This window comes from Arachis hypogaea, chromosome 8 (genome assembly GCF_003086295.3).
Source record: "Arachis hypogaea cultivar Tifrunner chromosome 8, arahy.Tifrunner.gnm2.J5K5, whole genome shotgun sequence".
Lineage (NCBI taxonomy): Eukaryota > Viridiplantae > Streptophyta > Magnoliopsida > Fabales > Fabaceae > Arachis > Arachis hypogaea.
In genome coordinates, this window is record NC_092043.1 from 44,112,596 (window position 1) to 44,126,674 (window position 14,079).

The 14,079-nt window shown below is 27.3% G+C and overlaps 1 protein-coding gene across 1 annotated transcript; it reads left to right on the plus strand.

Annotated features, from left to right (window-relative positions):
• Positions 1 to 4,360: 4,360 nt before the first annotated feature.
• Positions 4,361 to 7,693, plus strand: LOC112707660 (annexin-like protein RJ4). Its single transcript, XM_025759515.3, has 6 exons — positions 4,361 to 4,618; positions 4,813 to 4,958; positions 5,201 to 5,416; positions 6,083 to 6,295; positions 6,648 to 6,737; positions 7,272 to 7,693. Exons 1-6 carry the CDS (start codon positions 4,546 to 4,548, stop codon positions 7,473 to 7,475), a joined length of 942 nt encoding a protein of 313 aa, XP_025615300.1. The 5' UTR covers positions 4,361 to 4,545; the 3' UTR covers positions 7,476 to 7,693.
• Positions 7,694 to 14,079: the final 6,386 nt, after the last annotated feature.

A 14,079-nucleotide genomic window follows, 5' to 3' on the forward strand; every position in this document is an offset into this window, starting at 1 on the left:
TCGCCACGGTGAGAGAGATGAGAGAGACCGAGCTCCAGGTGAAGAGAGATAGAGATACGTAGAGGAGGAGAGAAGAACTTGATGAAGAGAGTTTTTGAAACCAGATTTCAAAAACAATGTTTTATTAAAAAAAATTGGGAAGATGCTTTTTGAAACCTAAATTTCAGAAACAATTTATTTTATTTTTTTGTTTTTTAGATATATTTTTGTTATATTTTATTGTTTAATTTTAAAATTTGATCGATTTAAAAGGGTATTTTTGCCTAATCGAATAAAAAAAATGTTTAAGATTTTTTATAAAATTAAATAAAATAAATTTTTTATTTTTATTTAATTAAAATGGTATTATAGTAAAAGTGGTGATATAATATATATATATATATATATTTTTTAAAAAAATACATGCTGATATGGAAAATAAATTTCACATGGCTAATTATTATTTATCTATATTTTAAATATATCGATACGTATGAATTTATCAATGTACCGTAGCAAACACTTTAGATTTATTATGCAATAATATATAAGAAAAGAAATTTACCTTCTAACTTCCAAAGGATATCAGTGTAATTGTCATTAAATAATATTTAAACATTTTTTTGGGTTTGTGAAATTAAATAAAACCACTTTCCAGCCAAGCCATGCATACGTTGTAATATTTTCAGTAAAGAGAAAAGTTCGTGGAAAAAAATATATTATTTATTGACAAACTGAAACGTGTGTTCAAAATTAAAACATTCTTTGGTTTAGTTTATGTAAGTCTGTAGCATAATATAATCCAGCCAGCACTTTACTCACATTCTTTACACTTCACTACAGCACTCATAATATGCACTCACATTCTTCACACTACAATACAACAAGTTCCATCAAGTATGAAACCCTTTTCCTCTGCATGAACTTTTCACAAGCATTTCGTTCCTTAATCTAGATGCATTCCCATGTGACTTATTTACGTACTTTATGCACAAAATCTTTATCGTTATAAAATATATTAGGATTCCTCCAGTTTTTTGCCATTCTATATATCCATATATACTACTTCATAAAGATATTAGAGGGATACAAGCAAGCCATCTATGATTTTTTTTTTCTACTGTAATAAGTTGCTATATGTATAAGACGGAATTTAAACTTCTAACACATACTCAAACGAATTAATGAACTAACCATTAGACCAAAGTTGGTTAGCCATCCGTGATGATGCTACACGCTTTCTAACGCATTTTTTGCATGCAATATGATTTAAGACCAAGTGGTGTATATATATTGTAACATCTATTAAAAAATAACTGTTTATTCATATAGCTTGGTTTGATCTTTAATTAAATAACTTCAGTAACGCATGTTTCGATAAATTGAAAACGTTTCAAAAACGATAGTGGTGCAAACGCGTTGGATTCTCATAAATTGTTACCACTACTATTTATCATAAGTTGTCATAACGTATTTTTTTCGATTTTCTTTTCCGTGAATTGGGAAGAGCTACGGTACGTTAGAAAATGGCATTTATCCTGTATTTATTAAGAATTATTTTCGTATTTTGTTATAACATGAAAATACGTTATAAAATACATTAATTTTCTTTTTTGTTATCACTTCAAACATGAAAATGCATTATCTGCTTTTTTTTATTTTTAAAAATGAGAAAATCCTAAAGAGCTAGCATTACACATCCAACGTTGCTGCTAAAATTTAAAACAGTACTAATCCACTTTGTTTTGATTCAATTGGCAATTTGAACTTGAATAATTTATTATCTTCAACAATGACATAACTGTTTAAAATTGATTTTAGAGCTTGATTTTAAAAACGTAGAGAACGAAAAAATCGCAAAAAACGAAAAAAGAAAACACAGAGAATGAACAAAGAGAAATGCAGAAATAAAAGAGAACGCAGATAAAAAAACGCTGAGAAAATTTGAAAAGAAAACAAAATCCTTTAAAAAAATGCAGTAATATATTCGCACATTGATTGAAAAATTAGTTAAATAATGGCGCATGAGGTGAATTAAGTTAAAAAAACTTGTATAAATCAGACTTATTTGTGTAAATAACTTATATACAAAAAATATTTGAATTACAAAATAGAAAACCTCCCTACTTGATATAAATGTCCAGATAGTAGATTATGTTTCATCAGTTACTCATCCCAGAAAAGAAAATAAAAAAAGAAACAAAATATATATGTTTCCTTAATATAATAATTTCATATCATGCCCATATTTATCTTTCCTTTAATATATTTTCAAGCAAAAAAATATCTTTTAAACAAGTTTTGATCAAAAACTCAAATTTGGTGAAGAATTTTGTATAATTAATTAATTATCTCTATAGCTATGACAATTTTAGAAAATTAAATTAAAACACAAAATTGCATGCAGATAATTTAATTTCTTTGTCATTAATAACTATTTCTAGTGATCTGAAATAATAATATAAACAATGGATATTATGTGGTTTTTTAAACTATTTCATAAGTTTTCTAATTTATTTGCTTACAACTTACAAGTTGATCGAAAAGCTGTTTTTTTTATTATCATATATTTTAATTTGACAGATTAATAACTAATTTATCTTAAATTATATCTTTATTATTTAAAAATTTATTATTGTTCAATTAACCCAAATTGGTTGGTCAAAAAATATTTATTAATAATAAAATTAAGGGGAGACAAAAGTAACCACCCACCTTAGGCTTCAATTTACATTATATCCTACAAGGATTCCAGAAATTTCAGTAACATGATTATTAATTAGTTGAACAAACTCTGACATTAGAATAATGTACCTAATCCAACATGTGGCTGTAGTCTCACACTTTATTACGAGCTAGTAGTTATGGAAATATTCTGAAATTATAAAATTTGTGTTATAAATAGGATATGATTTTTGTACCGTTTTAGTTAAGATCGGAGACTAATTTCTACTTATTTTTCCGTTTTTCATAAATCATTTTGCATGATCATTTCTACACTAGGTTGGACTTTCCTACAATTTTATTAGTTAGTTAATACTCAATATATAGTGTGTGTGTTTCAAGAGCAGAAGAGGACAAGAGAAAAGATTATCAAAACCTCTTTTTTTTTTTAATGTTAACTCTTTCTTTTCTAGTTTATTTCATTATTTTCATTTACTAAAAAATTAATATATTTAGAATTTAATTTAGACAAAAGTGTATCCAAGTACATCAACTTTTTAATAAATTAAAAAAAAAAAGACCAATGGAAAAGAAAGCTGCACAGAATTATATATAATTGTATATGCAGCTTTTATTTTTAATTGAAAACATTAATTACTGAAAGTTTTATATTTTTAGGATAAATTATTAAAATTGAATTCAAAATTTATCTCTCGTTGATAAAAAGAATATGAAAAACAAATAATCCTCAAAAATTAAAAGACATGAAATATATTTTTAAAAAGGCTTGAGATATCAAATTAGAAAAATAAAACATTTTTATTTTTAAAATTTAATAATTTTACACTAAAGAATTTTTTTTCAAATTTTTCTGGAAACGACTACAAATTCTTTAAGAAAATGGGGAAAAAAAGTCATCCAAGTGTTTCCTTTTTTTTTGCTAATAATTACTCAAATATTTTGGAAAATATTTTTAGATTAAATGTATAAATCACTTGTTAAATACAAAAGTTATTTTAATAAAAATATGATATTTTTTATTTTTTTGCGATATTTTTAAATTTTTTACAAATTATTTATATATTTTAAAAAAATTTAAATATAAATTTTCAAATATTATTTTAATACTTTAGACATATACTCATATTTATATTTAACTAAGAAAATTTTAGTGGGTACACAGCATCTATCATCATCATCATCAAGGTATTAATTTATAATGAAATCAATCTACCGTTCACTAATCCATGTATGTGGCAGTGATACAGTGATTTGTGAATGATCTCCAATCTGAATAAACCATTTGTAGTTGAGTACAGGCTATGCCGCTATTAATTATTACCCAAAATTGGCTTAGAATTCGTATCCGTTGAGTCAAAATTCAAAATGAAAAGGAAAGAAAATTAATGTAATAATAAATTCTACCCGTCCCCCTCTCTCTTTCTCTCTCTGTTTATTTTTTTTATTAAAATTTAGAAAAAAAAATTATTTTATTTTATTTTTATTTTCTAAATTGAAAATCTATTTTTTATTAAATAGATTTCAAAATCCAATTTTACAAAGAAAAAAATTTTGACATATTTCATTTTTCCATTATTCAATAAGACAATTAATCCAAAAATTATTATATTTTAAATTCTATGTATTATTATTTAATTCATTTTTAATATATATTTTATATCTATAACTAATTTTAAGGTTGATTTATTATTCAATAAAAACTTTTAATAGTTGTATTCCATATTCTAATTGGTAATTACCAATTAGCAATAGAAAAATTACAGGATAAGTACAAAGCATTGGCGTTATGAATTATAAATAGATGATCTCTGAACGAAAATTTCATCATCAAAACATCTGTGATAGTTCATAGAAACACTATACATACATTGATTCAAAACCATGGCTACCCTTATTGCTCCACCCAACCACTCTCCCCAGGAAGATGCTGAATCTCTCAACAAGGCTTTCCAAGGTGGAACAATTACATTTGTTTCTCAGTCTTATATATGCATTGATTCTATTTTGAACTTGTTAGTACATTTTTTATTGTTATATTATTTTCTTTTAAAACTTCGGAGAATTGAATAGTTTATGTCATCTGATTGTCCTATTTAGATCGGAATTTGAAATGAATTAATTAAGTAAATATATGAACTTATATTGTAGGATGGGGTACTGATGAAAGGAGCGTGATAGCAATATTGGGTCATAGAAATGTTCATCAGAGGCAGCAAATCAGAAGAGCTTATGAAGAGATCTTCCATGAAGATCTTGTTAAGCGCCTCGAATCGGAGATCAGAGGAGACTTTGAGGTACCATGTTATATGATTCTATCATCAATGTTATTTTGAAAACTCTCACTAATTCTATTTGTTTATTACAAATTTTACCTGATTCTTTTTAGTCTTGGTAATATTTTGTGTCTTTTGTGGTCTTGTATTTGAACCTTCTCACTTAATTTTTTGAATATTTGTGAGTGTTTGAACTATTGAAAAAGAAAATTATTGAAAACCGTCACTAATTCTGTTGTTTACTATTGGTACTGAAAAAACAGAAAGCTGTTTATCGGTGGATTCTAGAACCTGCGGATCGCGATGCTGTTTTGGCTAATGTAGCCATTAGGAATGGCATGAACTACCATATCATTGTGGAAATTTCATGTGTTCTGTCCCCTGAGGAGCTTTTAGCGGTGAGGCGCGCTTACCTCAACCGTTACAAGCGGTCCTTGGAGGAAGATGTTGCGGCGCATACTTCCGGACATCTTCGCCAGGCAAGTCATTTTTTCATTTTATCTTATTATTTAATAGTTAATTTATAAATAAATAATAATGTTATATCATACTAAAATCAGCTATCAAATTTGTACATACCATTTAGTGATTAATTTTTGGTACGTACAGGTATTTAGCTAAATCAAATATCTTAAATTTTATTAAGAAAAAAACATATTTATTTTATAATATGTTATGGTATTTAGGGATGAACGCGGATCGGATTAAATATGGAAAAAATTTCGATCTGATTCGCACTAAAATCATTAGATCAGATCTAATATCCGCAGTTTTTAAGTTTGGATCCGATCCAATCCGCATATTTGTGAATCGGATCGGAATGGATATCGGATATATCTGCAAAACACAAAAATATTTTTAAAAGTTTTTTTTATTTTAAAAATATTAATAAAATTTTTTTTCTATTCTTTTAAATATATTTACTCTTAAAATAATATTAAACATATATTTTTTAAATAATAAATTAAAATAATACAACATGTATGATAATTATTAGTTGAAATAAAACATAAAAAAAATATTTACTTGCTTATTTTCAAATCGAATTGAGATAAACACCATGAATATACGGATTGGATCCGATCTATGAACACTCCTAAACTATTGATGATATGTGATTTTTTATTGCGGATGATTTTGTGCAGCTTTTGTTGGGGCTAGTGACTGCATACAGATACACTGGTGATGAGATCAATGCAAAATTGGCACAATCTGAAGCTGAGATTCTTCATGAGGCTGTGAAAGAGAAGAAAGGTAGCCAAGAAGAAGCCATAAGAGTCCTTAGCACAAGGAGCAAGACTCAACTCATTGCTACTTTCAACCGTTACAGAGAGACCCATGGCACTTCCATCACCAAGGTATACATAAATCTTAACCCTCTTATGTTCTCTATAGTTTATACTGTAAAATAGATGAATTTTGAGTTTGATAGATGCTTATTATTTTTATTCCCTTGTTTTGATCTAGAACGTTTAATTATTTTTTATTCTTTTTGTTAATTTATTTTATTAAATATTGACATAGTAGGTTAAGTACTAATTCCATATGTCTTATCATATTTAATATTTATTCGAATAATCTAATGAGTAATACCAGAATAATTTTTTTGAAAGCTTTTATGTTTTTATAATATATTACTTTTTGGAAAAAAAAAAGGGATATTCCGATGTTTAACTTATTATTTGTAAATATTTGGAATTTTGGATGCAGAAACTGTTGGATGAAGCTTCCGATGAGTTTCAGAAGGCTTTGTACACTGCCATTCGTTGCATCAATGATCATGTTAAGTACTATGAGAAGGTAAAACCAACTCTCTACCTACTAGTTTACACCAATATCGTTTATTTCTTTATTTTTGTCATTGAAAAATTTTATTGGTGTTTTCAATGCGACAAAATCAGTACTTGAATTTTTGCACAATTGTGTATATATTCTTGGAACCCACCTTTTCTTTATAATTTCTTCTACCCTACTTTTTGGTGAATTTTGTTCCTTGTGCTTATAAGATAGTTAAATCATCAATAGCATATAAGATGCACCCAAAAACAAAATATCAAAAAATCCTATTCAGCATTTGTGTTTTAATTTTATCTACTAGTTGGTTAAATGTTAGAGGGCACTTGATTTGTATTTGTATTTTTTTATTTTTATGTAAAATTTTTTTATTTTTTATATTTTTTCATAATATTCTAAAAATAAAAAAGTACTAATACAAAATACACTCTTAGTTTGTAAAATGTATTGGATTCTTAAGTATAAAGTGATGCGCAACAATAAATCCTAAATCCTAAACCATAATATTTACAACAAAATCTTATGATGATATCGTATAAGGTGGTGCGCAACGCGATCAAGAAGGTGGGAACGGACGAGGATGCACTGACTCGAGTGGTGGTGAGTAGGGCGGAGAAGGATTTGAAGATCATCTCAGAAGTGTATTACAAAAGAAACAGTGTTCTTCTTGAGCATGCTGTGGCCAAGGAAACCTCAGGGGACTACAAGCACTTCCTCCTCACTCTCTTGGGCAAACAAGAATAAATAAATAGCTTTTTCTGTTAATTTGGTTACTGGGATCATATATTATGAGTTTTTCTAAGACATCAAGTGTTCTATTGGCTTTTTAATTTGTGTTGGTTTTCATTGTTGAGTGTTGAGTATGATTTTGATTTTCAGTCTTCTTTTGGAACTTGGATGTTCTTCTTTTAATATTTACTATGAATATGATATTATTATAATAAATTTTATTTTCATATATATATGCTAGTGTCAGAGTTTTTTCATATGCAATTGTGTATTGTTACATAAATTAAATAACTAATTTTAAAATCTAATATTTTAAAAATTACTTTAACACAAATTTAATTACGTGCGTGATGAACATGCTAAAAAGCGTTATGTTTCTATTTGCGCTTATAAGTCTTCAATTTTTTGTGTACCTGTAGGACTAGTTCTTTTGGGCTGATAGTTACATATAAAGATCAATAATAATGATATATTGATATTAGATGAACCAAAATTTTAATTCAAAATTTAAATACCAATATTTAAATCATTCAACTTGTAGTTTAGAGTCCATGATGTGTTTATGGATGACAAATAAATAAAAAAATTGTAACGAAAATATAACTTTTTAAAATAAAAAATACAAGAATCAAGTTCTAAAAAAGAAAAACACACTTTTCCAAATTCATGTCTGAAATTTTTTTTATCAAATTTATTTTTTAAAGATTTTAAAGTAATCATGTTAGTTTTTTTGTTACTTTTTTTATTGATGGTGTCAAAATTTATTAATGTAGTACGTCAAGTGACACATCAACACACGGTTAGGGATCTTAATTCATAGTTGTCAAAATCGAATCGGTGATCAAACCAGTCAGATTACTGGGTCACTAAGTTACTGGTTCAACCGGTGGGTCACTGGTTGAACTGGTTGACTCGGTCCTATATAATTAAAAATAAAAAAGTAGTTAAAAATTTAAAATTAAAATTTAAAATACATATTTTTACTATCATTTTAAGAATTTCAAGATATTTTAAAATAATATAGAATAAGAACAATAAATATTTTATTATTTTTACTCTATTATAGATATTTTTATTTTGTTTTTTATATTAAAATAACTATTATTTTTAATTTTCAATAATTTATTAATTAATTTATATTTATTATACAATTATAGAAATAAAATTAAAAATTTAATACATATTTTCAAAAATATATTAATAACAATCAAATATCAATTCTTATATATAATTTATGGTGCAAAATGAGATAATAAATTAGTCACTAATACAAAATACTTTCTCAATTTAATGAACAAAAAAAATAAAACATAACATAATCAATATCAATATATTAATATATTTATATACTATGTGTTGTTACTATGTGAATCCATATTTAAAAGGATAAAAAAACATAAAAATTCAGTTATAGTTTATGATATATTTAATTTTTGTCATCCATTATACTGAGATGCATGCTAGCGCAGTGGTAGGATGAGGGGCGTGTTTGCTAGCTTCCTTGGGTTCGAATTCTGCATCCCTCATTTTTGGAGTAATTTTGACAGGAGCTTCTACCATGGTACGGCGACGTGCGGGTCCGGCCGATTTTTAACGGGTTTGACCACTGTTGATCGGTTTAATTGCGGATCCAATCCAAACGACTAATCGAACCGGCCAGACATGGCCTGGCCGGTCCAGTTCTAATAACACTGTCTTAATCAATTATTAATATAATAAGCTTATGAAATTAGATTATACCGCATCAACAAACTCTGACGCTATTAATAATGAAAGTGACAATAAAAAATAGATGATCTTTTAGAGACTAATTTTAACCATTTACTCCACAAATTAATTACTCCACAAATTAAGAAAAATAAAATGCATGACATCTTATGTAGGTAAAGAGACAGAAATAACTACTTCCTATAGAAGCACAAATTTTAATTAATAGAATGTCAAAGATATTTTGAAATGTTAAAAATTATACAGGGCTGCTACACATCCATATAATTATGTAACCAAGTTGGCCCAAACCCAAATAGAATCAGGCGCATTAAATGGCAAGTGAAAACACGCGCCAGAGACGAACAAAACTCTTCCTTTTTCATTCGCACTTCATTGTGAAAAAACGTTATATCTTCTTCAACACGAAACCAATATACGAAACGACTCATTCTTTTCGAATCTTTCTCAACATCACTCAAACTTCAATCACGTTCTCTGTAGAGACTACTACTGGAAAGAAATCGAGAGAAGATTTTGCAAGCAACAACCAGAAACGAATAAAAACTGCAACAAAGACTTCCAAAGGTATGAGAAAACTACTGTTCATTTAAAATTTTACAATGTCGCATTTCTCTTAGTTGCATTTTAGGTTTACCGAATTGATTTGCTTCGTTTAGTAGATCAAACTATTGTGAATGTATTTTTATAGTATAACTAGGCCTTGGAATTAAATTTGTTGTTATTTTCATTCAATTCAGTGGATAGTGTAATTAGGGTTTTGAGATTTGTTCGTTTCGGTGGCTTTTGTAATTTTGATTCACCAAGTAAATGTTGTTCGGTTCGGTGGGTTCTTTTTATGATAGCATGCAGCAAATCGTTTCCTAGCTGTTTCATTATTTATAACGTTTGATTCTTCACACCCTGCAGCATTGCATCTCGGCATTTGAATCTATGGTTGACCTGAAACTCTACCCCCACCGTCTAGGTTATAATCCTCTTCACCCGTGTCAGAAAATGGAGTCCTCTCATGTATGACGTCTAGATCCAGACTATGATAGTGACTTGGTACTACCGATAGCGCCGGTATTGAGTGAGGTGGAGGCAAGACATGGCGCGCCACAGTTTGGGCGGACATCTTCGGTACAAACTCCTCCAAATTGCCCCCTTCGAAAGAATTAATGTCAGCACTATCTAGCACATATTCTTCGTCTGACTTCTCATCGCCCTCCTTCGCCTCATCCACTAGAATGGCGACATGAATGGGTAGTGGTGCGAGAGGTGGTCGTCCTATACATAGGTCGAGTGTACAGAACCACCACGACCAACATCTCTAACCTCGGCAAAAAGCTCCATCACTTGATCCGCCATAATCCTCCCATAGATATCGAACATGAGTCGCACATGTTCGTCCCCTTTAAGTCGAAATAGCCAAAATCGGAAAATTCCATTATCCATGGGTGCCAGCAACCTATATCCTACCCTTCCGACCTCCCTCGTTTACATTGTATTTTTTTTTAAAAAATTGAAAATAATAAAAAATATTAATATTATCAATAATCCAAACTTTTAGCATACAATTAGTACATAAAAAGGTTGGTGAAAGAGATTAAAATAGATATGTTTGATCAATTAGTACTCAAAAAAGTTGATGGGATAGTGGGAAGAGAATTGAAACGGTTATCTCTCACGCTATCTCCCATTATCCACATGAAAGATACCCGTTTCAATTCTCTCTCCACTATCTCATCAATCTCTCCAATAATTGGCAAACGGTTATTTTTTTTTTAAATTTAAATCAATTCAATTGGATCATAATTTAATTTAAAATTTTTTAAAATGAATATATTTGATCAATTAATACTCAAAAAGATAATCTTGTTCTAGCTAGCCAGCTATTATACTTAACCATGTGTTTTTTATACTCCATCACTTTTAAAATAAGTATAGCTTTTGAAATACTACCATGTGTTCATAACACACAGCGGAAGAAAAGAAGGTAATCCTAAAGATTTATTTTGTGTTTAAACTTTATTCTAATAATAAATATATAGTAGATCAGATCTAAATATCTGAGTACGCTAGTAAAAATCTTTTTCTCCTTCAATAGTACGAAGGCGTTATGTGTATCCACACCGAGACCAACCTTTGCTGTCAACTCTTTGACCAATGGATATCTGATCAAAACTGAGAATCTCTTTGCAACTTTTTGCACACCATAAAATTCTTCTCCAAGAATTAGGCTTACATACACTTATATGTGCAGAGGTAAATGAATAAAACTCTTGTTATTCTCGTCACTTTTCTGTACTCTTGACGTACATATATATAATATGAGATTTGTTATTGATTTTAAATTTGATTCTCAATTCAAATTTAAATCATATCTTGAAACTTTAAATCTGAATCCTTCAAATTTTATGAATCATATCATAACAATTTAAAACATAATCGATTTGGATCTCATCCAAATTTATAATTCAAATTCAGAAACAGAATAACTAATTATTCTCAAAACTCATTTAACATTCTCAATTTTCATATTATTATTATATTCTTGGTGCTAGCAAAGAATACAATAATATTCCATTTGAATTAATATAATTATTTATTTGATCAAATCAAAATAATAATTAAATAATTCTACAGCAAATATTAGAACACTCATTAGTGTGTGACCCCATAGGTTTAATACTAAGCGGGTAGTAAATTAATCATACTAAATTTACTAATCAAGGTTGGCGTCTAGCAACACTCCTCAACGACCCGATAGTATGAAGTAATATATTTTTATTAAGAACCTGAGAGGAACAAAGTAGAATTTCTTCCATCTTTTCAACTCTTGGTTAACCCTTAGAGTATAGTTTAATTGTCAAACTCTAACTTGTTACTGTTATTATAATGTACTGTGAATGACTTAAGAAACTCATTTATTCATTCATTCAATTTTCTTGGCCAAGGTTTTATTCATCTCAGTCATTATAATCATAGAGTTCAAACTCTTTACCGAAAGTTGATGGATTCCTTATTGACTAATTATTAATTCTACAAGTATTTAAATCATACCCAATATGCATTCAACAAGCACCTTAGGGTATTAGGTGCCTGAAATCAAAGTATAATAAATACATTGTTAATTACTCTGACATTCGCTGGTCAAAGAAAACTCTATTACTATGTTCATCTTTAGAATATCATATTGACAAATATACGGTAATTACAACTATTAGGAATTCTCAAAGTGAGTCCGTTCAATGGTCATATCTCTATATGCACCATCTATATATATAATTTAATAAATGAGATGTATTAATCTTCATCCAATGAAGACCATTATATATATATTGATCTTTTCAGATTATTAATGTCCTTTTTAATAATTCCATGACCAAGAATAATTTAGATTAAATTATAAAAGATTCATCTCTCAATATTATGATCACTATCATAATTATAAACTTCTAAATTTAATCAAGAATTTTATTATATTAATATTTAATATAATAATAACAAATTATTTAACACATAATTGATTGGATTGTGGTCATATTTCTTATTTCCAACCGTTTTTATATTTTAGTTTTATCAAAAAATAAATATATTCGGATAATTTTTTAGTTTAAATTTATTACATCTTTTAATAAATTTTAAAATAAAATATATATTTAAAAAAATTAGGTTTTGTTAAGAACGAGAGTTTTTTTTATTTATAATGGAAACATGACACATGTAGTAAAAGGCACGTGCAAATTTGAAACCACATACATGAGTTTTTAATAACTAAAATTTTGTAGTTACTCTTTTTTTTGAGTAGTAATTTGATCAAATATATCTATTTTAAAAAATTTTAAATTAAATTATGATTCAATTGGATTGATTTAAATTTGAAAAATAAAAATAACTGTTTATCAATTGTTAAGAGAAATTGATGGAATAACGGAGAAAGAATTAACGCTTATCTCTCACTTGGATAATGGGAGATAACGTAATCGTTTCAATTTTCTTTTCACTATTCTATTAATTTTTTGAGTACTAATTGATCAAACATATCTATTTTAATCTCTTTTACCAACCATTTTATGTAATAATTACATGCTAAAAGTTTAGATTATTGATAATATTAATACTTTTTATTATTTTTACTAAAGACAAAGTTATTCCTTTTCAGTTTTTTTATTTTGGGATAATATGATCTCTCTATGTTAAAAAAGTTATTTAAATAATAATAAAAATTAGTTTTGTAGGAGTTATATTTGTATTTTGTAGGGTTTTAAACCTTCACAAAATTATTTTCAATAATATAATCAATTACTATCACTACTACCACTACTTTCTTTATCCTCATTATTATCACTCCTACTTCGATTATTTTTATTGTTTTATCATCATCATTATCTCCTCTACCCTCATTATCACCAATACTAATATTATCAACATTAAAGTTATTTTTTGCATTTTTTATTCGATGTTATTTTTTTCTTTTAGAAAGTATTTGTACTACAGTTACTTTTTTTTGTGGCATCATTTTTATCGATAATTTTTTTTCACTTAACTACTATTAATGAAAAATTTTTTTAAAAATAAACTCATTAATAGTTTGTGGAAGTTTACAATTCCATAAAATATAAATAAAATTTTCACAAAATTAATTTTTATTTTTATTTAAATAATTTTTTTAACAAAAAAATCATATTGTCCCAAAATAAAAAAAGTTAAAAATTGAAGTATTCTTTATTTTAGACAAAAATCACTTTATCTTTCGTAAAAATAGACAAAAACAAAACTGGGTATTTACTCTAAAAAAAAGTATAAGGAACGTCGAGAGAGGAATTCTCTACTCTCATATTCTCCTAATTAAAAAGAGACAAAAAATATTCTCTAATTAAAACCGCCCATCTCTCTTTATAACTTT